At 42.2% G+C, this 27099-nt stretch overlaps 1 protein-coding gene across 14 annotated transcripts in view; it reads right to left on the bottom strand.

Annotated features, from left to right (window-relative positions):
• The window catches only part of KIF1B (kinesin family member 1B), an 85006-nt gene extending 62368 nt beyond the window's left edge, over window positions 1–22638 (bottom strand). For all 14 annotated transcript variants that reach the window (XM_069874650.1, XM_069874652.1, XM_069874655.1 and 11 more), the window contains exons 1-4: window positions 22452–22638; window positions 15760–15944; window positions 4028–4104; window positions 1956–2135 (exon numbers count right to left, since the gene is read on the bottom strand). In XM_069874650.1, the coding sequence (XP_069730751.1) occupies window positions 1956–2135; window positions 4028–4104; window positions 15760–15865 (363 nt within the window). In that variant the 5' untranslated portion in view covers window positions 15866–15944; window positions 22452–22638. The remainder of the gene's footprint in view (window positions 1–1955; window positions 2136–4027; window positions 4105–15759; window positions 15945–22451) is intronic.
• Window positions 22639–27099: the final 4461 nt, after the last annotated feature.

The raw sequence follows: 27099 nt of genomic DNA, 5'->3' as shown, positions 1-27099 counted from the left end.
AGGTCAGAAATTAGTCTTCACTGAGTAATAACAAGTAACTACTGCAACATGTCATTAACCTGGCTTTAGAGCAAGGGCAGGGGAAGAAAAAGAACCTATTACATCAACCACACAGAGCCTTGCTGGGAACACATCTCAGTTCTACATCACTATCATTCAATCTAATTTCACATACGAGCTTAAAAGATGCTTTAGGTGTAATCAGTATTATTATTATTACAATAAAATCAGAAAAAGCCTATAATAACTGAAAATGGAAGTAATAATTTTAGAAAGGAATGGCTAAAATTCCTAATCCTCTCCTAGTCTCATAAAAACAATACTCTGTTTACTCGGTGAGCTGAAGTTCCAGGATTCATATTTAAATCAACAAGCAGAAGTTCTATCAAAATGCATTAAAAGTATCTTCATACAAAGGATACTTAAATTATCAACAGTCTACAGCCTCAAGAGTGCTACAAGTAATGAAATGAGAGATCTAAAATTAAGATAAAGTAAGAAGAAATGAACAGCGGGCAAGCAATGGATATGTATTTCAAGATTAAACAGCACAGGTAGAGAAAGGAATACGAATAGAAAAAGGTTTCTGGAACAGTTAACTACAAGCCTCTGTATGGAAAACAAATAAAGTATAAAGAATACAGGCAAATTTGAAAGTATACATCCTGAAGTACTCAGTGAACACATGGTTAAAGTATCAAAGTTTCACACCAGGGACTGCAGACAGAGGATTTTGCCAACACATACAAATTTGATATCAACAACCTATATCACTTAGAACCCAATCGTCCGGTACCTTCTGTGTATGCAATTCAAGGCCTCCTCGAACAAAGAACACTTTATACCTTTAAGAGAAGGCCTTCTAGTGAAAATGGAGGCAAATGTTAGTTTGCAGCTGTAGTAGATAACAAAAATATTATTAAATCTACAGGAGCATTACTAAGTTGGGGATTTTTGGGAACAATATTTAACTTGCATGTATTCAAGGTTTCAGAAAAACAAATAGGAAGATGAAGATTAAAACCAAACAATGTAAGCACAAAGCCTTTACTTTATGCTACTGTAATAAAACCAAAACACTTAGGCTTAACAGTCGTATCCATCACATGAGCTCTTTCAACACTGTTTTAGGCTAATTGCCAGAACTCTCACTATCTAGTTCAGTATAGACGCCCACAATATTATCAGAGAACAACGCTGCACAGGGCCAACATCTACTGCAAACCCACAGCAGAAGGAGGACTCAGTTTTAATAAATAAATATGCCGAACAGCTTGAAACCCAACCTCAGATTTCTATTTTGGGAAGAGAGGAACACACTATGTCCCAACAAACCCGGTCCTGTGTCAGCACCGACACACTGAGGAAGGGCTGCACTTAGAACAAGTGTCATGACAACAGCATAAAGTGCTGCAGCCAAAATTTCTGGGGTTCTCTCAACTTCAAATTGCATGGCAAACGTCAAAAGAAATTCAAGGGGAAGGGAAATAACACCAGGCTGTGCTCAACTGCCTTAAACATTTTTTCCCAATGTCTAGATACACTTAGTTTCTTACCTAGATGTATTACTCTGCCTTTAGCCTTGGGAAATATGTTCCCACAAAAAGTTTCTGGCACGTTCGTATATAATACCACTTTTTGAACTCCTCCTGAATACAAAGTGCTTAAGTGCTCTCTTAACTAAAGTCAGAGAAGTAGACAAAAAACTGAGTGAATAACACATCTTAATATTACAGGTTTTATTGGGAAGTGGAGGAATTTGATATAGGAAAAATAAACAAAGTGTATGGTACAATTAAAAGAACTAACAGAGGGAAAATTGCTAATAATGCTCCTCTCTCCCAGTAATTTCTTTTTGCAGTCCTCTGTTGACTGTTATTGCAAAAAAGCGTATCAGCAAGTGCGTGACTGAACACGCTATAGAAACCAAATCCCCTGTCTGGGTTCTGTCCTACCTGGGGAATTATGCCTGCTTGGCTCTCCTCCTGCTTGCCCATCATCGTGTAAGATTTCCCAGCTCCAGTTTGTCCATAGGCAAAAATGCACACATTGTAGCCCTCAAAGGCATGCAGCAACATCTCCTTCCCAATATCATTGTACACACGGCTCTGAGATGCAAAGCAGGGATCTTCAGGCTGCAAAGAGAAATAAACAGCATAAGTACACTCTGATCCTGTCATTCAAGCAATATTCAAAAAAGGAACTGATTTTTCCCCTATCTTGTGTGTCAATCCCCACAGTGGACAGTCTTTACAAAGCCTCCGAAGGGTAGGAGGAGAAAAACTGAAGTAAAAATTGCTTCAGTTTATTTTGTTCAAGTTTTTTGTTTAAGATTAAAAGAGTGTAAATAAATCACTAAAATGACCAAATTTTTCTTGCAGCCGATTCCACTGTGTAATCCAGCCCAGGTTTCTATTTACAAACTCAGTGCTGACTATGAAATCCCTAAGTATTTCAATACATATTTCAAATTACCAAGTACTTGAACCGGTCAAGGACAATGTGTCAGAACATTGATCTACGGTTAAACTCAAGGTTAACAATAAAACTGAAGTATAGCATTAGAAAACAAGCTACTGTAAAGCAATTTAGCCCAGTGATGAAACAAACTCCACGTGCAAGTGCACCCAGCAATAGAAATCTCCTAAGGACAAAGAAAGTTACCACCTTCAAATTTTGGACTGAAGTTTGTTACATTTTGAATAGAGGGACTGCTGCACCACTCAATGAAAAACTAACAAGCTGAAAAGGTTAAAAAGAAAACACTTTCCAAATCTGAAGGCAAATACAGAACCTGTTCAAAACCAAACTTCATTAATTGTAGAAATTAACTCTCCATTTTCAAGCCATCTGAGGCACTTGGGCACTGCACTGGTAAGGCTCCAAGAAACAATCCGAGGTGCAGCTCCCGGCAAGGTACAGGACACAAAAATAAAGACAGGAAGTGCGATTCAGCACATAGGCTCTTTTTTCTGATGTCCACTCTCGATCATTTAGTAAAGTCCTTGATAAATATACTTGAAAAGGTTATCATACTACTGGTTATCTGCTCAGATGTTTTACGCTGCACAAACCAGAAGAGTGCACTGGTAACAAACCACTGAAACTTGATGTCACCATCAAGTGATGACACCATAGCATGTGACTATATTATTATTCTTAATCCAGTATTCTCTCTTCCTGAACTAGCTGTGCTAACATTCTAACATTGGGATCAAGGTTTTTTCAGACCATGTCTTCCCCCTGACGCTGCCTATCAGCTAGTTTTCAGGAATTATGTTTATAACATTCCTCTGACTAAGCCTGTGATTTATTTGCATGGCTACTGTGGAAGATTCGGTAAGAGAGCTACATCAATCCAAGTTTTTCATCATTAAAACAATCTTGTTGGCCGCAGATTTTCTCAGAAATATTAAGTCTCATTGGCACCATCCAAGTTACTAAAATTAATTTCAGGAATGCATTATCCTTTCTTTCTATATGCTTTGAGAAAACAAGGCAGGGGAGGGGTTGAGAGTAGAACACCACAGTTCTGCTGTACAACAATTACTGGAAGTCAGTAGGACCTTAGCACCACTTTGCAGGAGGGTGGGGTAGTGGAGCTAGCTGAGAGTTTATTGCTTTTGCAGCTATCGGAAACGTGAATCGCTACTCTGCCTTTTCCAGATATGCCATATCTCTCCTTGAACTGTAACAACTCAAGTGACTTTCACTTGTCCAAAAGCAAAATTGAATTAACTGTGGTTCACACGTATCCTTAAAATATTTAGAAGATAACATTTTTGGAGAATATTTTCAGTAATCTTTCAAACATTTACAACCTGTTATCAAACCTGGGAGCTCAGCTTTCTGCTCTCCCCCCAAAAAGGAAAAGTCAAGACACAACGACAAGCTTTCAGCTTGAATGAGGGCAAGAGAGACAGGGCAGAAACATCTGACAGGGACGGCACAATCAGAAGAGAACAGAGTCAAATCAAAGCAGTCAACAACACCACCAGAAACACAGTTTTCTTCCAAAAGAACTTACCGATGTGTGGGACCAATACGAGTAGTCAAAGCTGAAGGACTTTGGTGCTTCCTTAGGATTCTTTGGGTTGATAATACCTACAGGAAATAAAATTTAAACTTTGAGCTAACTGGATATTAAGGAGCATAATTAATGAGCTGTTGGCCCTCAACTTAATCTCTGAACCTCGGTATTCACAGAGCTGCCACACTGCACAGAAGCAATATGATTGAAGTAACAGAGTCACAGCTTCCTAATACAATATTTCTGCAGACCTTATTTAAAACGAATCAAAGAAAAAAAAAATTCCTAGAAGGAATGCTGCTAAACAAAATTCTTCTCTTGGACAGAAAGCCAGAAACAGATTGTCCTGGTCACTGGGCTTTAAAAGCTGATGAATATTAGCAAGAAGGAAGACCCAAGGCACAAAGAGTTCAAGAATCCCCAGTGATTTCAACTCAAGCCTATTTCAAAATACATGTTGCACAGTACAAGAGCTCACTGATGAAGAAGGGTTTTCTTTAAAAAGCTCAGTATTTTTAGGGCACAGAATAAAATAAGAAAAAAGTGGGATCCACACACATTTCAGGAACAATCTGCATAGTTCATTTCAATGGTCTTTTACTGTACAAAGCCTACAACTGATTTTTAACAGGAATAACACTAAGTGAACCAATCAAATTACCGGTAAATGTTCTTACTGTAATACAGCCACCAAAACCCACAGTGACCCCAAACCAATCTGTGTACTTCTTCTCTTTGGAACCTCCATATAATATATGATGGCCCAATGATGAACTTTACACACACACACACAAAAAAAAGCCAGGATGAAAAAAATGCTTGTGCATAGTTCGTATGTTACAGCCTTTCTATGTCCCATTCAAAATAGCCTCCAATCCCTTTTTTGGCCCTTGTAATCCTTTACTTAGTTCTCCGTCAAAAGTATTCATATATAAGAATCTTCAGATACCTTAAGTCATTGAATATTTTACAAAAGACAAGTATAAACACACTCTGCAAAAAGCAAACAAACAAACCCCAGCACCTGTTTTCTCTTCCTATCCATACATCTGTAAACGTCATGCTCTTTGCCTTTTCTCAGATGTTCCAATTCTTTCCATGTTTGACCCACACATGCACGTTCCTCACAATTAAAAAAGCTCTTTCAGATACCTCTTAGGTTGTCAGGTTTGGGTTTGTTTTTATTTTTCTTTTACAGCAATAAAACACCTTCCTATTAACCTTTGCTTGGGGGGGTAGTAACACACAATGGATTCAGCTGTCATTTTTAATGGCATAAGGAACATCTGTCATTTCTGTATTCCAAGAAGGGTAGTTTATAAGCAGAGCCCTTGCTACATAAGCAACTCTACTGCTTTCTTCTTTTCAGTACTACAGTGCTGGAAATACTTAAATCTATTATTTCTAGCAGCTGTTTTCAACATCATCAGTATAAGTAAGGACTGTAAAAAGGATACTCCTGAGGGTATCAAAATTAGATAAATTACCTTAGATTTACACATACCCATCTGCACCTGAAGTAGCAATCTGCCTTTGGGAGTGATACACTAATTATGGTACGTGCAAACAAAATTTACAAAGAAAGAAGGCATAGAAAAGTGATGACAGTCTTCCTGTGGATGATCTACATCCTGATAGCAGTCATCCTAAACAAAGGATGCTTATTTCTCACATATTCATGCCAGTTAGGCTACGCTTTCTGAGACAGGAGCTCCTCTCTTTCTGTGGTAAATAAAAATTATAAAAATTCACATCTCTTACCATTTCAAACGTTATGTTGCAGTGAAATATCTGAAAACAGGACAACAGAACCCCCATAAAAATCAAATCACTCCCCTACCAGATGCAGTGCCCCTGAGCAGGGCTGTTGTCCAAAATTACAGTGTGGAGAAAAGATCACTGTCTGAATTGCAAATAGCAACAGTTGCTACTCTATTTCTTGTGGCCAACTCCATTCCACTTGGATGCACCTTGTGCTGACATTCTTGCCTTATAAAAGCTGACAGACATGCAAAGCCAACAAATAATACGCCTCACACCAGCACAGTATCAAGTGGCAAAAATGCTTGTGGCTTTGGATAGCAACATGGGCATCAAAACATAACAAGCCGGTAACCTAAGCAATCATATAAGGCTTTAGTCTCCCCTTCACTAGTTTTAACCAAACAGCAGTAGGTCTACACCATGCACTACGAGACCAGTTCTAAAGTTAAAATGAACAAATACCAAATCCCAGAAGACAACTCCCCTGAGAACATAAATCAGTTCTTTCCTTTCCGTGTATTCCAGACTGCTACAATTCAACAACTTCTCATTTGTCATTCAATTATTTAATAACAAAATTCTGCAAGGTAAGGAGGAAGTAACGCCTTGTACCCAACAATTTTTACCCAAAAAAGGTAGTACAAATAAAAACCCATCTCCATATTAATTCAATCGAACAGCCTTTGGGGAGGACATCACTATTTTTTAAAGCCTATTATTATTATTTTCTCACATAGGCTTTCTTCAGCTCCTTTGCAGCGAGTTTCATGTTCAGCTCACTATTTTGAGAACTACTTTCTAGGACGTGTGTTTTTGCAAAGCATATCTTGAGAAGCGTATCAGGAAAAGGAGATTAACATGCGCACCTCTGTCAGAGGTTGGGAATGCAGCTGCCCGACCAAAACCTCCCACTGCGACAGGAATGGGTCAGAAAGAACCTCCTGGCCACTAGGAACCGTGCACGCTCACTGCTGTGATCCAGTCAGAGCGTTCTCACTCAGCTTCATGACCAAGTTTGAAATCTATTCATCCCCATTCCTGCTTCTTACACTAAGTCTACATCCTCCATTTTCAGAATCACTGGTTGAACAATTCTCAGACCGTCTACAACTGAATCCAGCAGAGCTGAATGACTGAGGACATAAGATTGCAACCTCAGATTCCAACTGGACTGAAACCCTCTTTATATGAAACATGATTCCAACTGGACTGAAACCCTCTTTATATGACACGGAGCACAGCGTCTGACACAGACTGAACCAAGGGACCAGGCATGCAATATGTGAGACAAGGCACTTAAAAGAATATGGTGAGGCAGCTAAGAAACCATGAGACACCAGGAGCTCACATTAAAGTAACTGAGCTAACTTGAAGATGTCTACCACATCCAGCATCTTTGGAGAGACAAGCAAAACCATGAAATCTAGCTACTTGTGAAAGAAAGTAACAGATATTTCTGAAGAAATTAAGACTTCTTACACTACAGGTAAGCTTGATCCTAAAAATTCATATCCCAAATTAGGAAAAAAAAAAAAAAAGGAATGATCAGGCAGAAATTAGACTGAGTGGGCAACATTGATTTTATCTACCACATGATTCAGCAAGCTGTATTTTCAGCTCAAAAAGAAAACAATTAAAAAAGTAACAGGACTGTGTGTCCAGTACTCACAAGAACACAAAGCTTTCTAGTTATTTCATTTGGTTTCGAAACCGTGCAAAGCCAAGATGAACTGTGTTAGTAAATCATGAAATAGGTCACCATCTATCTCCTCTCACCACAGCAGACTCACGGCATGGTACACAAGCTAATGGTTTAATTACAGAGCCTCAGGAAATGAGAAAGGCAATAAGGAAAACGATCACAGCAGGAACACATTAATGGTCTTTTTATCTTACAGAATAAATTTGTTTATCTGTTATTTCAAAGGTCCAATGTGGCAATTAACTCTTCTGTTTGCAAACTGACACTGAGGCTTTGTGCTGCAGCTATAATTAGTTACCCTCAGCACAGCAACCCTGCATGTTGGGAGTTAGCCTAAGCAGCCAGTTTCGGAGAAACTCAGTCCCCTTTCCAGGCCCCCTGCTTCCCCAGGAGCCAGCTTCTTAGGTCATGCGGAATCTTCCAGCTTTCCACAAGCTACAGTTTCTGCATCAAACAGGAACTGGAAGAGGTATTATACAGCGGCATCATCCCCCATGTCATCGCTACCAAGACAGGTTACACACGTAACTCAAACATGGAAAGGATGACAAGTTAAAGACAACATTTTTCTATTGCAGTGTCTAAAAATTCTTTGGGGATTAAAGCAGCAACAACAGTTTGGATTTATGTCCATCATTTACCTTTGGAATGGAAGGCTGAGAAAAAACGACAGTAATAGTCACGTTTTAAAAATAAACTCTACAAATTGTTGATTTGGTCGACAGAGATAAATGCCCACGTTATTTCTTTTTATTTGAATTACGGATTTCCAGAAATTCTGAATAATGAGCTTTACCTTAAGACACATTTACATCAGTTTTCCACCTGCTTCGGTATGCAGGTAGAATAAGTAGAAGTAATTACATGTCATGAATTGATATAAAGCTCAAATAAAACCGCATGAAGAGCTATGCTGGATCACCATTTAACTCAAAGCAGCTTATTTAGTGCCCACTGCCATCTCAATCTAGAGAAACAGCTTATTATTTTATTTAAAAGCTTATTTCTCCTTACAGTTACACAGTAAGACATACAGAGCTACTTCATGCTATCAGAGGTGCCTCTAAACAAAAGGTAAGGAAACCAACAGTTGTGCAATAAATTTCTTTACACCAAGTAATCTAAAACTTTGTACAATAAGACCCACATACTTGAACTAATTAGACCTTGTATAGGAAATACATGTATTGAGAGCAGTACAGCCCTATAAAAGATAAGGAGAAAGTGGGAGCAACATGAATGAATAAGTGATTTCTGATGCGCTGTATCAAAAGCAAGGAACCCATCTCCACAGAAAATCTGGATTTTAACATGCCCTTACTTAAACAGGCAACTCCATTTCTTGCCATAAGGTAGTTACTTCCACAGTCCATCCTACTTTTTCCTTAATTAACATTTTTCAAACCCATCCACCATCTGCTTTAAAAGCTAGCACCAAAATAACACACTTTCAACCCTTCAGATCTAAGAGATCAAACTCATAGCTGTTTTTTAATTTTAGCAAAAACCACTAGGAAACTTTGAAAGACGAAACAGTACCCACGTGGTTTGTAATATGCATTAGTTTGCACGCCTATTGTCATTTCGGACATTTAAGTTTCTTCTTTTTTGCCTTACAATCCAATCCTGATTTGCCGAAGCTGCAATTCAAAAAGCACAACTCAAATATGCATTTTATTTTACAATTATAACCAAACTGTGGAACACAACAGAGAGATGATGCAACATTACAGGTGCTGCTGGGATACTTTGAATTGGAACCAGCAATCCTAAGCCCCATCCTAAACATATACACAAACACATTCCCACCTTAAGCTTTTATTTCTGGACTTACACTTCCATTCTCCATTAAAACTAACCAAGTTAACAAAAGAAACTGAGTAGAAAAAATAAAAAGCAAGCAAGCTTGTCCAAGATCAGCCCCCTCATTCCATTCCCATCTACTCAGCCACATAAATATTTTTGCAGGCACAAAGAATGACGAAAACTACTTCTTAACCACTTAAATCTCATGGCAGATTATAACAGCAGTGAATTCACAGTCCAAGCTTAATTGTTTTCGTCTCAGGCAGCACTGCTCCTCAGCACGTCACAAATTTTGCAGGTTAGAAATGATCTGCAGCTCAGGTCTGCAGATACAAGGAATTCTCTCTCATAAGCTCTTGGAACAGGGAGGCAGAGCATGAAGCACAAGAGGTAAGAACTGAATTTTTTTCTCTTCTTCCTCACTGCATTCAAAGTCAAGTCACCAGCTCCACCTCTGTTAGTGATCAGACTCATATTACAGGGCACGCTGCCATCAGACATGCCGCATATTAGTCACTGCAGGGTACTCCAGCTCAGAACAGGCTAGCTGCAGTTTGCCCTTCAGATAAACACCAGCAGACAGAATTAACTTGGGCTAAATCCTGGGATTAGCTGATACACAGTCTGTGCTGAGGGGCAGGGGGGGCACGGACTGATAGATTAATATCAAAAACAAAAAAAACCCAACCCAAACCAATCAATTGCCAGTCAGAAATAACCTACAACGATGGTGAAAGTCAGGTATGGAGCTAGAAAAACCAAACTTCCATCTTTTGTGCAATACAGCCTTCTTTTTGTCATTTACATCTTCCTTTCCCATATCGCCACCACATCTGTCAATACTGAAGGCACAAAGCCTCTTCAATTTCTACACTCAAAATAAAACTAGGTTTCATCTCGCAAACGATGCTTCACACCAGCCTCAATAGTTCTCCTGCTGGTAGCAACAACCTACACAGAGCACACACTCCTACCAAATGCCAAAACATATTAACAGATAAGAGCTAGCAACAAAAAGCACTGTCCTGTCTTAAGTTTTGTTCTCATTAATCATTGGCAAAGGAATAGGCAGAAATTTTCAAAACTACACAGTTGTCTAGACAGAACTTTGGAAGGGGGAACATCTAGGGAAACAAACACCAAATAATACACCCCTGTGTCTTCTTCAAACTCTGTTTGAACCAAAAGAAGCAGTACTTTCATATCACCATGCCTGAATAATCAATTTAACCAATATAAAAGATTCAGTGCCTTCAGAACAGACTCCATAAGACCAAATCAACATTAAATATACAGTATCTTAAAACACACGGGTCTGGAAAATAGATCTGCGCCATCTGTAGAGTGGAATGACAACAATGGGAACATGTTCGTTACAGAGAGCAGGGTGGAGCAGGCATTCTTTGTTTGTTGGAACGTGAATAACACCCCAAAGACACGTCTAATACAGGCTTCTTTCCTAGGCATACATTGCAATCAGATATATGGCTATACTGTTTTTGTAAGACAGACTTTCAGGGTTGTTATTATAAGAGATAAATGAAGGGAAATGGACACTTCCAGCTCGTAAAGCAATGCTTGCTTTTCAAAGCATTGTTTGCATTTTTCAAATCATTAAAAGGGCAGGAAACCAAGTAGAAGCTAAGAACAGCTCATTTGGAATTCAACCGGATTCTCTCCCCACTATGGAATTTCAACGCTGTACTGGGAGAAAGGTTGGATGGGGGAGGGAGTTAGGCTCAACAGCACCAGAGCAAGGCAAATGCTTGCTCACAGAAGCTGCTAGAAAGCTGCTCTCATCCTCAGCTGCTCTTACAGATCCAAGCGCTATAAATACCATCTCTCCAGCTGGTGTTCTGGGAGAGCAGCACGCCAGCAGGCTTTGCACCAAGCAGCAGCTAGTCAAACCATACTGTTCCACCTATCTGAAAAGCTGAACCAAAACTCTTCCAAAACTTCCACTGCCAACTGATTACCTGAAAACATCCTGTTGCAGAAGATGCATATCGGATTTATGGATGTAATTGGCCAAGCACTTGGAGCTGAGCTGAATTCTTTCCTTGCATGTTTTCTTCTTCGAGGCAGATAAAACAATATCTTCCTGCTTTTACCTGACTACATCTTCAAGCCCATGGCCTTCTCCAAAGGCCATTTTGACCCTGGGACACAGGCCAGCACTACATTAAAAGCCTCCATATCTGAAAGGATTCATGTAGTAAAAATTCTTGAAGTAGTTCCCATTGACAATTTGTGTTTTCTTTCCTTCTATTTCTGTACTGAAAGGTGGCACGTTTCTAAGATTTGATAAAAGGAATCATCTCTAAAGCACTAGGCCCATATCAGTGGGCACTAATTCTGAAGAGGCAGCATTTCACACAGTTTACTCACCGCTGACAGAAAACTCTTCTCTGTTCATTAGCAATTTTCTAGTTCTAGATTAACTCCGTATCAGTTCTTTAAATGTAGTTCAACAGCATTTAACATTAGCCGGAACATCCTAGCCATCCCACGGTCTTGCTCCATGCCTGTTATCTGTACCTCTAACATTTAAAAAATCATTAAATGTTCTTCTCCCACCTCCCAAAATCATCTCCCCAAACAGATTTTTAACAGTGTGCAGAAGTAACGCTTCAAGTTATTTTTACACAATCATGAGAACAGCCTTGGGAGGAAAGCCAAGCACCCAAAAAAATTCCAGATTTTTTTCTTCTCCAAAAAAAAAAATATGCAAGACTTGTGTAACAAAGCGTATGACCTATCATACGTAGGGCATTGTAGGGCATTTGGAGACAGGGATTAAGACAGACTTAAGGACTAGCAACAGAAAGCCCTAACCCTGCAAAACACAAAGAGTTCTAATGTTCATACGCAGTGTGTTTGCCTGCCTGCAGCCAGCATTACCTCTGTCACCGTTTTATGACTCTCATTCCTAGAATGACCCAGTAATAACAGAAAAAAAAAAAAAAAAAAAGAAGCAGTCGGAACTGCTCCTCATCCAATTCCAGTCTTGGAACAACTATTTAAAGAGCAATTTCTCCGTTTTCTCTTTGAGACAAATTTGCACTCAAGCCTTTCCCTTGGTTATACAGGACTTGCAACAAATGCAGTAATTGCAGCAGGACAATCATTACAACTCGGGTAATCTCTACTATTGTGACTTCTTTGACTTGGCTTTCAAACCAGCTCCCAACCCAACCTCAATTACAAGACAATTCATGCATCCTCCACATGACACACAATTTATCTTCCCATAGAACAGCTTGTTTTGATAACACATCTACCAGCAATGTGATGTAGTACGAACATACTAGACAAGCATTAATTTAGTTTTAACCACAGTTACGAGGAGTTACAGACCAGAAAATCAGAGCAGGGGTTAAGTGACTTGCTTCCACTGTGGTTTATTTTCCCAAGACAGGGATCAGGTGAGGAAAGCTAAAGCCCTGACAAAATTAAATCTGGTCAGGGACACCGAGGGCAACAAATAAAGCTCCTCTAGGTATAACGGTGATGAAAGGCAGTGGGCCCTCTCTAGAAGGAACTCCAGAACAAGATTACCCTTGGTTTGCTTCTAACACAAAGGCAAACTGGGCAACAAAATTGAGAATAAGCTTTCTAACCCAGGAATATTTTCTGTTTTGCTGGCAAGCCCACCTTGAATGATGGGCACTCCCAAAAGCTGTAAAAGGAAAAACTCACACAAAAAAGGACAAACAACAGCAGCGTATCATGCAACAACCTTGGTGGCATTCCCATTTCAAGAATACATTTCGTTATGGATGTCAGAAAACGCTTTCTTCATATATTTCTTATAGAATCAGAAATGGAGTAACCCTATGATACACTTTATTATTTATATCTCTATACTGTTTTCCTTAAAAATAACCCTAAGCATTTTGCCTCAGTTTCACTATAACGTAGTCTCTGCCTATCCCAGCCAATAGATTCACAAGACTGACGTTTTAAATCAGCACCTATGAAGGATTCATAGAACAGCTTGGCCAATCAATACATAATGAATTAAAGTTCAAGCAACATTCAAAATCCCTTCTTAGCTATCAGACTTCACGCTACCTCATTAATCCTGTTAAGTTACGGGAACTTTAATGTCTTGGAGGCTTAAAATAGTTGCTACCCAACGTATCACCAGCCACTCAGATTCACCTCCAGTCAACTTGATTAGCACACAAATGAAAAAATAACCTTCTCAGAGGAAAGATAACTAAGTCTTGATTATTTCACCAGCACATCTGAAGGTCTGAAACAGGAACTCCATAGGCAAAAATTACTACCGAATGCCCTTTATCTTGAAAATGTTGCATCAGATATTAGAGTCAGATATATTAATGTCACTTTCTGTAGTCAGCTTTTAGCCAAGAAGTTCAAATAGTAATAACAGCATGTTGAATAATACATCTACGAGGCTGCAAAAGCTGAGGGATCATGAAAACGAAAGAATCCCTGGCAGAAACAGCAACAGCACTTACGCCCCCAAATCCAACACGTAGCCTGAAAGCACACCAGAAGAACTTGAGCTTAAAGTTATGCGTGCCAGACAATATTAGGAAGATTCTTTGGAGAAAAGATTTCTGCTTATTTTTTTTCCCCACCAAACAACGCCTTATATGCATCTTCTATTACACAATCCTCTTCAATGAGATAAATTACTCCTCTGCCCATTGCTTCCTTTTGCATTTCTCCTCGAAGAGGGAAGTACAGGGGAAAAAATAGCCCACAGACTGTAAGAAGGTATAACTATCACATCTGACAATTCCTTTTCCCAGTCTGTAATGGCCCCTGATGACTTAAACCTCACCATCTGTCATATCACCCATCTTGTATCAGAGCCACAGCACTCAAATAGAAGGCTACAGATTAGACCATTTCCAAAGCACAAAACATCGCAAAAGCTGTAAAGAAATTTCCAACTAGATCTATCAGGAAGTATTTTTCTCCTTTTGAAAGCTGATGCAGTTTCTCGAAAACATCTTTGTAGTGCAGCTCTAGCAGTGAGAAACAGTATCAGTGTATTCTATCTCCAGCACATTTCAAACTTGAACAGATTGCCAGAGATTCACAGGTCACCCTTTTTGTTGTGCCACAAACAAGCTGCTTCCATAGGCTCCCAGAGTTAAAACATTTTAAGTGTCCAAAATAATTGCTGTCACGTCACAACAGCAGCAAGAAAACCTATCACAGTGGCACCCAGTGGTGCTGCCCCAGCTCAGAGCTTGGTGGTATTTCCGTAACAAATGCCTTCTGGCAGAGTCTTTCAGTTTACATCTGTTGGGTTTGAAAGCAACATTCCACATAAGGTCTGAAGGAAGGAGTTTGCTGCACCAAAAAGCAAACTCTCTTCTGTATGATGCCTTTCTTTCAATGAAACCATAAACATAGTCTACGATTTAAAGGACCAGGACTTAAATTCCACTGCAGAAGCCAGCTGAAGTAAAACCTCAGCTAAAAAAAGGGAGGAGTCTGTATGCAACCTCCTTTGTATTAACAAGCATGAGTAAACGCTCAAGTAACCAGACAGCAAAGTAACTCAGTCCTCTTGGAATGTTCCTTCCTACAGCTACAGACAAGACATTGTACTTCATTATCTAACAATGAAAAACCACCAGAAGAAGAGCAGTTTATAGGTACAGCCATTAGTCTATGCAGGACCAACAACACTGCAGCAAATGGGATCGATACTGTCTTGACCTTCAGAAGCGTGAAAAAAAGTATCTATCAATAAATGCTGTGCCCATACTCAGTTTCCCATAGAAGCGTCTTATCCAAAGTAGATTGAGAATAATTACTTAAGAATCCTAACACTTCTATTTGCTTAGAAAATAAGATGATTTTATGTAGTTTGTTATTTTGTCATCATTTATACATCTTATCTGGAATGCAAAAAACCTGACTTCCTTTTCCTCTCAGCTTTCTCACTCAGATTATGCTCCTAGACAAGAGCACAGACTGCAGAACAAGCACACCAAGAACTAAAGCACAGACCCAGGCAGGAGTTATAACACAACAACTATCACGTGACATCTGCAATGCATCCCTGTGTCTGTCAGTCCGTATGATACTCCCACACGCTGACGTTAACAAAAAGTTTTCACTTTGGTATTCTAATTTTTCTGTGGAATTCTCAACTCACCACAAGCAAACACCATAAGCAACTGCATCAAATTTGAGATACTCATTATTTAGACTTTCTAGTCAAATTCAGAAACAATCTAGTTTGTAATGCCAGTCTTAGAAGAGAATCATAGAATCACAGAATCATAGAATAACCAGGTTGGAAGAGACCCACCGGATCATCGAGTCCAACCATTCCTATCAAAGAAGGGTTATTCTGCATGATATAACGTACACAACACTCAGTTCAGTCTGACAAAAAGAAGAAGATTAAGCAGAAAGGAAGAGGAGAAAGAAAGACTCCCTTAGAAGATTAAAATAGACTTACTGGTTGAATTGCCTTGCATCTGGATGATACATTTGGATTCTTTGCTGGTTTCTCGGGAATTAAAGGGCCGGACCCGAACAGCCACCTTTACTGAAGCCCCCGACATTCTGGTTGCTTGTAGTGCAGTCAAGAAATTGAAAGTGAGGGGGTCAAGTGTTTCAAGTTATCCTCCTTGTTGGTGTTTTCTAAAGAGAAAAATACAATTCAGTTATTTACAGCTACCTCATTGAAGACGTCGACAAAATTACAGAGGCTTAAAGCTGTTTGATAACTTCAGTAACTCTGCAATCACCTTTCCTCCCCAAAAGCTGTCACTTCCAAGACAGACCTGGAAATACATTTCAGAGCACCTGTACGCTGTTCCCCTAGTGAAAAGTTTCTGTACGCTGATGCAGTTCTTTTGACGCGTACAAACAGATTTGTTTTCACTACTTGGTTTGCTTCCCAGAAAGTATGAACACCAATACCAAAACAAAGATCTGGTTGCAACATGTGTTAGGCTTAACCCAAGAGAGATAATTTTAGCAGTGAAGCTATGGTTGCTTCAATTTCAGCACGAAATAGCCGCCACATACTACAGAGCTAGGTTCTCTAGTCAACCCTTGCTGCCACGAGGCATTAGCAGGAATATTAAAGCTAACACAAGCCTGATGGTCCACCTCCCACCGACTTCCAATACACATCATTCCAGAGAAAAGGGTGCACCGACAACCTTAAAGAACCCTTTGCAGTCCTGGGAAAGTCTACTTCTCAAAGGGAATAGAAACTCATTAACTACTTGTGTGTTTAGTGATTAAAGGGCATGCTGCTCTCAGGAAGAAGAGGAATCAAAATTTATTGCCTGCAAGGTAAATATTACTACCTTCAGCAAATGTTCACTAGTAAATGCATCTTCATGATCAAAGTATTTGTTCAAATCATACTACATCCAAATGATGGAGCACTTAGTTGGCAGGAAATTATCCATGATAACCACAATCCAAACTTCAAGGCACATTTGAGACTGTATTGAAATGCAGATTTAATCAAGACTGGTTTGACTGTATTGTCCTTGACCAACGTTTTCTATTAGAAAAAAGTTTTCCAGTTGGTCGACAACTAAGCAGTTTAATTTATTAACGCAGGATAGTCAGAAGTTAAACAGACTCAAAAGCACCAAGACAGATTCAAATAAAGCCACCAAGGTCTAGAAGAAGGTGCCACCCTTGGCTAGGAAAGTGTTGATGGCACAGGATCTCTGAACTGGAAGCCTCTACTGAGAAAACATGATTACATGGTTTATTTATTCTTATATTCTAAATCCCTGCCATGGCCAGTGCTGAAACCAGGATTCGGAGTTAGGTTAATCTTTGATATGACTTCATGCAGTCATTTCTACCTTCAATCTGAGTTCACATGGTCAGAACTCTAACCTGCACAAGACACCATGTATGGCCCAGGAACCTTGAGATCTTCTTTTATGGTTATCTATACACCACATATTCAATTAAGAGCTCATTTCAGGGTTGTAATCACAGGGCCACAAAACTACAAAACCTCCTAGCAGATCGAAAGCAGGAACGTCTCAGCTTTAAATAAGTTCTACAGCTGGTAAAAATACTTATTCATGCTTAATTCGAGTTATGACACATCTTCCCACAGTGGAAGTTGTTTTTAATAAAACCGCATTACTTCATTAATGTCATCACATGGCAAAGGCAGAAACTAAATTACTCCTCCTAGTCGCAGAAGTAATTTAAAGCATTTCTTACTTTAAGAGGTACCTCATCAGACTAGAAGAGGACTGTCTTTCGGAACAAGCCAAGTGAATTTCCATGTCAGTGACACAGCAAAGTGGTAGAAAAACGATTCATGAGACAGACACACAGTCAGCTCTGGGTTAGTACAGAATTTAAACAAGTTTCACTAAAAACTTAAATACAGCAAAGATGTAATGGGAATGAATTGGCACAATCTTCAAAGTTTAGAGGAGATTCTGGGTTGTTTTACAGCTTTATTCACTCTTGCTCAGAGGTGTTCGGTTTTTTGCATAGCAGAACATGTAGCTCATTATAACCTTCTCCCCGAGTATCTGCCATGTGGAATTTTTGCTCTCCCTTCTTAACGTGACCCTTGCCAAAGTACCTGTGCCCTCACACGAAAGCTAAATGACAAGACTAATCCTGATACATCCCAGTAGTATTATTTAACTGATCCTGAATATGGGCGCTAGAAAACAGGAATGTGACTGTATATGGCCACTAAGTCTTTGTTTACGAAGTACAATTTAAGAACCCATCAAGTGCAAAGTCTTTTATAATCAAGTTCATAGTATCATAGCTTACTCTGTCAGGCTGCAGGAAGGGATGAGTAGGTGGAATTTTCATAGGGTGTAGCACATCACAGAAACTCCACCTGACACAGTTCTCATCTCTGTTCTCATCTTTCTTTTCCCCCACCTATCCATGTTAATGTGAAAACTACAACTCTCTCAACTTTCCAAGAGGAGCAACGAATAAAGGCCAGGCCATTAATGAAGGGGATTACTTTTCTAAGAAAACAAAAAACCAATGTGTTGTTACATTATTATTTACGAAACATAGTGAGTTTATTTCCCCTTCTTATTGAAGAGTCCCACATGCAAAGACTGATGTTTTCACAGCATACTGATTTCTGATGTTTTCATACCTTTCAAAGTATTCCATGAATTTCAACAGCTAACTAATACATCTAGGAAATTGGCAAACGGAAGATGGAGTGAAGGAATCTACTTGAAAAAAAAAACCAAAAAATGAGTACTTCTGAATACTGTATTTGCAACAACAAAGCATGAAAAGCACATCTGAGACTCCATCTGCCCTAGCTAAATTATATCCTTGTTTCAGACATAGCCGTGAAGAAATTCTTACAAAACAGGTCACAAAATCACCTACAGCAGCATAAAAATTAAAATGCTAGACTTCAAGAATTAGCAAGTTTTCCCAGCCCTTACTTCTGCATTCATATAAAAGTAAACATGGTGTGGTTTTAAGTCTCATCCATTCTCATCTCTGTTATTTCTCATAGCTGAAGTAAAATGCCTACTTGTAGCTGCACGTGGATTTCAGATGTTTTGAGCACCATCTCAGTAATTGGAGATTTTTAATAAAGAAGAAAATTAAACAAAACCAATATATCTTTCAAAGATTTCCAGAAATTTAAGTTGTTGTGGTTTTGAGGATTTTTTTCTCCCCACTTCCCAGCAACCTTATCTGGCTGTAACATTTTATAAAGGCAGTATCGCCCTCATCATGCTACTGATAAAATAAGGCAAAATGAAACTAATACCACAGTATCACAGATAAAAGATAGCAACTGTTTTTTCAGTCCACATTTCCCAGTAGTATCACTTACTACTACAAAACTCTGTCTACAGAGTAGAAATAGGAGATTAACTTGCAACAGAGAAAAAAAAAATGTGCAATCCAGTCTGTGGTACAGATTTAGAAGAACAACCTTCATAAAAGGAAGCTGCTTTTTTTTAAAAAAAAAATCTTCATTATATGCTCAGAAGGCTGCCATCCATGCTAGAATGAATCATTCCCCTAACGTCTTGGAAAAAGCCTAACTGTGTATCTGCTAACGTTCAGTCTGTCTGAATCCAATCAGGAACCAAGTAAAGAAGGGAACTGTGTGCCTGAGCCTCTCACATGATCAGCCTCTGATTCTATGACCACTGGCCTGAAACAGGTGGCAGATAACATTTGAGTGGCTTGGTGAGCACCACCAACACAAAAGTAAATCCTACATATTGCTTTTAGGCTTATTTTAAATTATTATTAAAAGATATCCACCATCCACCCCGTAAATCACACACTGAGGTTTAATACTAGAAGTATGTCATTAAACAAATCACCAAAATATCTTGCCTTTTTTCTGTTATTCAAGCTGACAAACCCAGTGATGTTGGTCAATAACCATTCGTGGTCTAAAAGCACTTGGAAGCGGAGCTGGACTTTCACACAAATGTTTAAAAAACCAAGCCTTTCATTAAGACTCAGATCCTTGGATGTATTTGAAAGTTCTGGCGAGCCAGTATTTATGCAATGTCAAAATACAAAACACATTGCAAACTTATCCAAGTAAATAAATAATAATTTGACTCTAAATCCCTACTCTCCTTATAACTTTATTTCAAGAAATAGCAACAAGCTCAAAATGGTTACAGCACTCAGAATCCGTATTTCTGCAATTAAAAAAAAAACAAATATCACTACACACCACAACTGAAGAAGCACCATTTCTGTTTAACACAGCCAGCTACTGTGTCATATTTGCATTGTTATCCCTATCAGAGAATGTATTTTCAAACAAAAAAAATTGCCTGTAACTTAACCATACAACATCTCTTAAAGAAAGAAAATAAGCAAGGACAGAGATCAGTATCCGGAAAGTTCACAAACAGCTGTTCAGAGCAGCAGGGGTCTGTGAAAAAGAAGACCACAGCAAATCCGATTTTAGGTCTTTCACCAAGGATCAGGTAGTGATGAGTCTGATGCATCAGCTGAACTCACGCACTACTAACTGCAATCTCTGCACTAAATGAAGATGCCAGGCAAACGTGGTGCACAACTTGGCAATGCAGTGAAAATCCAGTCATATAAAGGTACAGCTATTGACCAACACACCCATGGCTATTTATCAACACACCCAGGTACTGGATGGTGCAATAACAAAAAGAACTGGGGTAAGGAGGAGCTGGAAGTGGAGCAAAATAAATCTGGTATTTCACATTCCAGAGGCAAGACGGGAATTCTAGGTCTCCAATTGCAGCTCAGCACCCCATTCTGCCTGCGACCCCAGACCTGATCTCTGTGCTAAGTGAAGATTCCAGACAAAACAGAGGTGTGCATTTGGCAATGCAATGAAAAATCAGGTCATATAAAGGTATGGCTATTTATCAACAAACCCAGGTACTGGATGGTGCAATAAAAAACAAATGGGCTAAGAAGGAGCGGGAAGTAGAAATATTCTTCAAGATTCAATATTTCACACTCCAGAGCCAAGACAGGAATTCATCACCTGCTTCTGCTGACTCCTAGGTCTCCAACTACAACTCAGCATCCCATTCTGCCTGTGACCCCAGCCTTTCACCCTGCCTGATCTCTGCACCATGCAAAGATGGGAGACAACACAATGGCAGAAATCATGGCAATGCAGTGAAAAATCTGATCATATAAAGGTATGGCTATTTACCAGCACATCCAGGCACAGGATGGTGCAATAACAAAAAGAACTGGGCTAAGGAGGAGCTGGAAGCAGAGAGAAACATACTTCAAGATTCGGTATTTCACACTCCAGAGGAAAGTCAGGAGTTCATCACCTGCTTCTGGTGACTTGTAGGTCTCCAGTTGCAACTCAGCACCCCGTTCTGCCCATGACTCAAGTTTTTCACTCTACCTGATCTCTGTGCTAAGTGAAGACGCCAGAGAAAACAGCGGAGCACATGCTGGCGATGCAATGAAAATCCAGTCATATAAAGGTATGTCTATTTACCAACACACCCACAGCGTTTTACCAACACACCCAGGCTCTGGATGGTGCAACAACAATAAGAACTGGGCTAAGGAGGAGCTGGAAGTGGAGAGAAATATACCTCAAGATTTAGTATTTCACACTCTAGAAGAGAGACAGGAATTTAATCTCGATTTCTGGTGAGCTCTAGGTCTCCAGCCAGAACTCAACACCCCGTTCTGTCCGTGACCCCTGCCTGTCACCCCGCCTGATCTCTGCGCTAAATGAAGATGACAGACAAAACAGTGGTGCAAATCCTAGCAATGCAGTGAAAAATCTGATCATATAAAGGTACGGCTATTTACCAACACACCCAGGTACTGGATGGTGCAATAACAAAAGGAACTGAGCTAAGGAGTAAATGGAATTTAATAGAAATACATATCATAATCTGGTATTTCACACTCCAGAGGACAGATAAAAATTCACCTCCTGCTTCTGGTGACTTCTAGGTCTCCAGTTGCAGCTCAGCACCCCGTTCTGCCCACGATCCCAGCCTGATCTCTGCACTACGTGAGGATGGGAGACAAAACAGCGGCGCAGATCTTAGCAATGCAATGAAAAACCTGATCATATAACGCCACGGCTATTTACCAACACACCCAGGCACCGGATGGTGCAATAACAAAAAGAACTGGGCTAAGGAGGAGCTGGAAGCGGAGAGAAATATCCTTCCAGATTGGGTATTTCACACTTAGGAGGATAGATGGGAATTGTCCCTCTGTTTGTGGCGAGGTGAGGGCCCGTGCCCCTGCCCAGCTCAGATTGTCAGATCATCCTCCCAACATGGCTGCCTGAGGGACTGTGCCCAATCCAGGGACGGATCCACAAAAACCACCCACAAACCCCACAATCCTTTCGCCTCCCTCGCTTGCTCGAGGGGCCGCATCCCTCTCCCAACGCAGCAACCACCGGCGGAGGCAAAATCACCACGAAACGCTTCGATACCCCCCGGGGAGGAGGAGAAGGAGGAGGAGGGGAAGCAGCCGCCGCGCTGGGGCGGGGGGAAAGGGGAAGGAGACGTCGCGAGAAGCCAAACCGGACACCAAACCCTGTCCCTGGCAGCTCCAGGGCTGCCAACACCCGCTCTCCATCCCGATTCCCCCCCCTCCCCGCGCCCATCGAGGGAACCAACCACCCCCCCCCCCCAACCCCCTCACCTGCGCCTCTCAGCAGCGGGCGGTGAAAAGGGGAGCGAAGAGCGCGGCCGCCGCCATCCCGCGGCGCCGAGGAGGAGACCCCCCACCCCGGGGAAGAGACGGGGGTGGAAAAAAGGGAGGGAGGAGGGATGACGAGAGAAAGGCCGCGCCGGGAGGAGCGAGCGCCGCGACGCGCTCCGCAGGGCGCCGCTCCCGCACTGCCGGGGCCGCGCGCCGCCGCGCCCCAACCCGCCCCGGCCCGGCCAATCGCCGTGCGCGGCCACGCCCCCTCGCCTCGCCTCGACCAATCGCCGCGTTTGGTCACCACCCATCGCCTCGGCTCGGCCAATCGCAGGGCGAGAAACCAGCGAGAGCCCGCCCCCCGGCCTCGGCTCAGCCAATGGGGCGGCGCGGAGCCGCCGTGATGGCTCCAGCAGGGCACGCGTGGGCCCGCCCCCCCGGCTCGGCTCAGCCAATCGCCGCGCGCCTCCCCGCGCTCCACCAATCGCGTGGCTCAGAGCCCGCGCGTCGCCACGCCCCCCGCCTCGGCTCAGCCAATCACGTGGCCCCGAGCCCGGGGAGCGCCCCCTTTCCCCCCCACCCACCCGCCTAGGCTCAGCCAATCGCGTGGCTCCGAGCCCAGGAGCCGTGCCAATCACAGCCCGACACAGCAATCACATCTCGGGAATGCTTGTTCCCGCTGCTGCCGCTGAGGCAATCTCCACGCCGAGACTCGGGGTAATCGCGCCCCGCAGGACAGAACCGCGAGGCTTCGCGGCCCAACGCGCCCCCGCGGGAGCTGGGAAGGGGCGGGGTGGAGAAGGGCGGGGCCTCAGCCAATCGCCGCGCGGCGCGTCGCCCTCCGCCAATCACGTGCTTCGAAGCCGGCGAGTTCCCGCCCCTCCGTTTGCGCCCCACCAATCACGCGGCGCGGAGCCGCCGAGGCCCCGCCTCCCGCCCCGGGCTCAGCCAATCGCAGCCGCGCAGCGATCGCTGCTCGGCCCGTGCGCGTGCCGCGGCCGCGCGGAGCGAATCCCTCCGCCGAGCCTCGGGGAAAGCGGCTCGTCTTCATCCGTAGCCAATCAGGACGCGGGGAGGCACCGCGCCCGGCCGCATCACCGCCCCCCGCGCTGTGTGCGTCCGCACTCCCTCAGGCGGCGAAGCCGTGAAGAGAGAGCGAGGGTTTGGGGCTAAAAACAGCGTTTAAATGCACGGGGCTGGGGGGAGCAGGGGGCTGCGGAGCCTGCCTGAGGAAAAACGGAGTGTGGAGCAGCGAATGCGCCAACTTCAATGGCTTCCGGTAGGATTTGAGGCGCCAGACGACGGCAGCTCAAGGAGAAGGAGTTTCCCCATCCCTGGAGGTGGCCAAGGCCAGGCGGGGTGGGCTTTGGGGTCCCTCCCAGCCCAAACCACTCCATGATCTCATATAACTTCTTATTCCTGGTAAAGTGAAGGTTTTGAGGTCCCTTCCAACCCAAACCGTTCCACAATTCTATGATTTTTTTACTTCCCTCTACGTATTTTAACACAATAATGTATTTTCAGGCCATGGTGGTGAATGAACTCCTGTGCTTCCAATCATTTCACCCATATTCTCATAGAAAAAACTATTTCTGTGACAATAACTTTGGTTGGAAAGTTACTCCTATTTGCACTGTGATTATTTCTAGTGTTATTAATGCTCCAGGCTTGGCAAAGAGTAGCTGGAAAGCCCGTAAACAGCAGCGGAACGTAAGCCAGCAGTGACCCAGGTGGCTAAGGCGGCATCCTGGCTTGCAGCAGCCATAGAATCATAGAATCACCAGGCTGGAAGAGACCCACCGGATCATCGAGTCCAACCATTCCTATCAAACACTAAACCATGCCCCTTAGCACCTCGTCCACCCATCCCTTAAACCCCTCCAGGGAAGGTGACTAAACCCCCTCCCTGGGCAGCCTGTTCCAGTGCCCAATGACCCTTTCTGTGAAGAATTTTTTCCTAATGTCCAGCCTAAACCTCCCCTGTCGGAGCTTGAGGCCATTCCCTCTCGTCCTGTCCCCTGTCACTTGGGAGAAGAGCCCAGCTCCCTCCTCTCCACAACCTCCTTTCAGGGAGTTGGAGAGAGCAATGAGGTCTGCTGGCCATGGGGTGGCCAGCAGGTGCAGGGAAGGGATTGTCCCCCCAGACTCAGCGTTGATGAGGCTGCACCTTGAATCCTGGGTTGAGTTTTGTGTCCTTCACTCCAAGAAGGACATTGAGGGCCTGGAGCTTGTCCAGAGAAGGGAATGGAGCTGGGGAAGGATCTGGAGAACAAGTCTTAGGAGAGATGGCTGAGGGTTGTTTAGCCTGGAGAAAAGGAGGCTGAGGGGAGACCTCATCCCTGCCTACAGCAGCCTGGAAGGAGGTTGTAGAGAGGTTGGTGCTGGTCTCTTCTCCCAAGTTCCAAGGGATAGAAGGAGAGGGAATGGCCTCAAGTTGTGCCAGGGGGGCCCAGACTGGATATTAGGAAAAGTTTCTTCACTGAGGAGGTGAAGGCACTGGCACAGCTGCCCAGGGAAGGGGTTGAGTTACCATCCTTGAGGTGTTTAAAAGATGAGTGGACAAGGTGCTCAGGGATATGATTCAATAGTGCACAGGTACAGTTGGACTCGATGATCTCAAAGGTCTTTTTCCAACCAAATGAAGCCATAATTCTATTAAATAGGCTTGTGCTTAAGTTTACAAGCATTTTAAGGAAAACATTACATTAAACACCTTAAATATGTATTTTCCATGTACGTGCCATCACACACAAATCAGATACAAGCTGTTGAGAACATATTTTTTGAACTTTAGAAGAGCTCCTATTGACGGGACATACGACTGAGTGGCTGTTTTAGTGTGGTTGGTGTCACCGTGCTAACGTCTGTTGAGGGCCATGCAGAATTAGTTGGGTTAAAATTTCTCCGAAAAAACTCCCCACTAAAATTCACAACCACAAAATAAACCCCAAAACCAGAAGATTTTTCAACCCCACCCCCCCAAACTGTTAGAATACAGGATGTGTGCTGTAACCCTCCCTGGCAACAGACAGTGTGATTAATTCTACTTCAGCAGAGTTTGTGTAGCGTTGCTTAGGAACAGTGGTTCCTACATCGTTCTCTTGTGTCCAAGTTTGGAGAGTACTCGCGGAGAATAGTTTCGGTGTGATAATGTGGTTGGTTGCTTAAGGATGCTCGAAAAATCTGCTAGAAACGTTCAGAGAAAGTCTCGTTACAAGCTGAGAAAGAAAATGGTCGAGGGTGCATGACACATGCTGTTTGGTATCTGGGAGGTCACTCATTGCAAAAGGAGAAGAGGAAAATTCCTCTTGAAATAACCAAGTATGGAGTTGAAAGGTGGTGCTGGAGGAAGGCAGTCTTCATCTAGCTGGTTGTGATGCCTTTTTAATTACAGAACACATTTTATCTCCGTTTAATTAGACTAGACTTCTCAATATCAGTTTTGAACATCAGGTGTCCTTGAGTAACATAGAAATAACTTACTAAGTTTTTTTTAAGATTTACTTAAGTGGAATTGTACTGCAGTGTTCTACCTCTGAATGTGTCCATTTCCTTAAAGGAAAGGATCCATTCTTACTCCTTTTATACATTTCTGACTGATACCATATAAACCTGCAAAAGAGAAGAAACAGATCCAATTCCCTACAAGCACATGTGTATTTAAAACTAGAATTTACACATTGCTTTTCAAGAAAACATTCACATGAAAGTTCTCCAGTACAAAAGAAGTTTTCTTGAGCATTATTATACCAGAAAAATGAGAGCAAGTTGTAGTGTGAAAAGTTTATTGCATTTACTAGTAGAAATGTTGACTCAAATCACTGAGATGTGCCTGTTCCAATACAGGAAAGAGGGCAGGTTTAAGGGAAGCAGTAAGGAAAAGGAAGACCCCGGTGCTCCTGGGGGTTGTTGGAGCCAATCTGTTGCTGGCTAAAGCAGAGCTGCCATCCTGCTATTAACAGCTTAGGTTGTCCTTGCTGCCAGCAGGGAAGAGTTGTCAGAGATGTAAATTGTGTGATTACATAAGCGTAAATTGTGATATAATAGAATCAATTTTACCGAATTGCACAGCTCTCACTAGCAGAACTTGCCCCAGCAATTTCTCTAGTCGCAGAACTAGAGGGCGAGGAAAGACCAGCAACAGAACTTAGTAATTTCAGATTTTCCAAGAAAAGCACATTTTGCAGCATTTCTGTGAGCGAGCCATTGCGGGGATGAGTAATTTGCAGCTCAAAGCTATTCAGCTGTTCCAGTGCTGCAGACACATACGTCTATCAAAGATAATTTGATCAATTGTTAGTTCCCATGTTGTCTATTAAGATGAAGTCTCTGTATTGCAATAAGATTACAGTTAGACTGAAAAAGGTAAATGGGGGGGGAACAAAAACCCTGCACTTGGTATTAAATGAATTGAACACTTGTTACACAGCTGATATGCTTTTGGGGGGGATTTAATCTTAATCCAATATTAAGTTCAGCTTTCCTTTTCAGTCCTTCAGATGTCCACTATCCAGTGAGAGAGAGGGGTTTGTTTTACTTCTGTACCCAGAAGGCAGCAACACAACAGTACGTGCAGTTGCTTGAATTAAAGCACATTTCATTATTCAGCCCCTGAATAGGGGAGAGCATTTGTCTAAATTCACACCTT

Source organism: Phaenicophaeus curvirostris, chromosome 22 (genome assembly GCF_032191515.1).
Source record: "Phaenicophaeus curvirostris isolate KB17595 chromosome 22, BPBGC_Pcur_1.0, whole genome shotgun sequence".
Classification (NCBI taxonomy): domain Eukaryota; kingdom Metazoa; phylum Chordata; class Aves; order Cuculiformes; family Cuculidae; genus Phaenicophaeus; species Phaenicophaeus curvirostris.
This window is presented reverse-complemented; position numbering and strand designations above follow the sequence as displayed.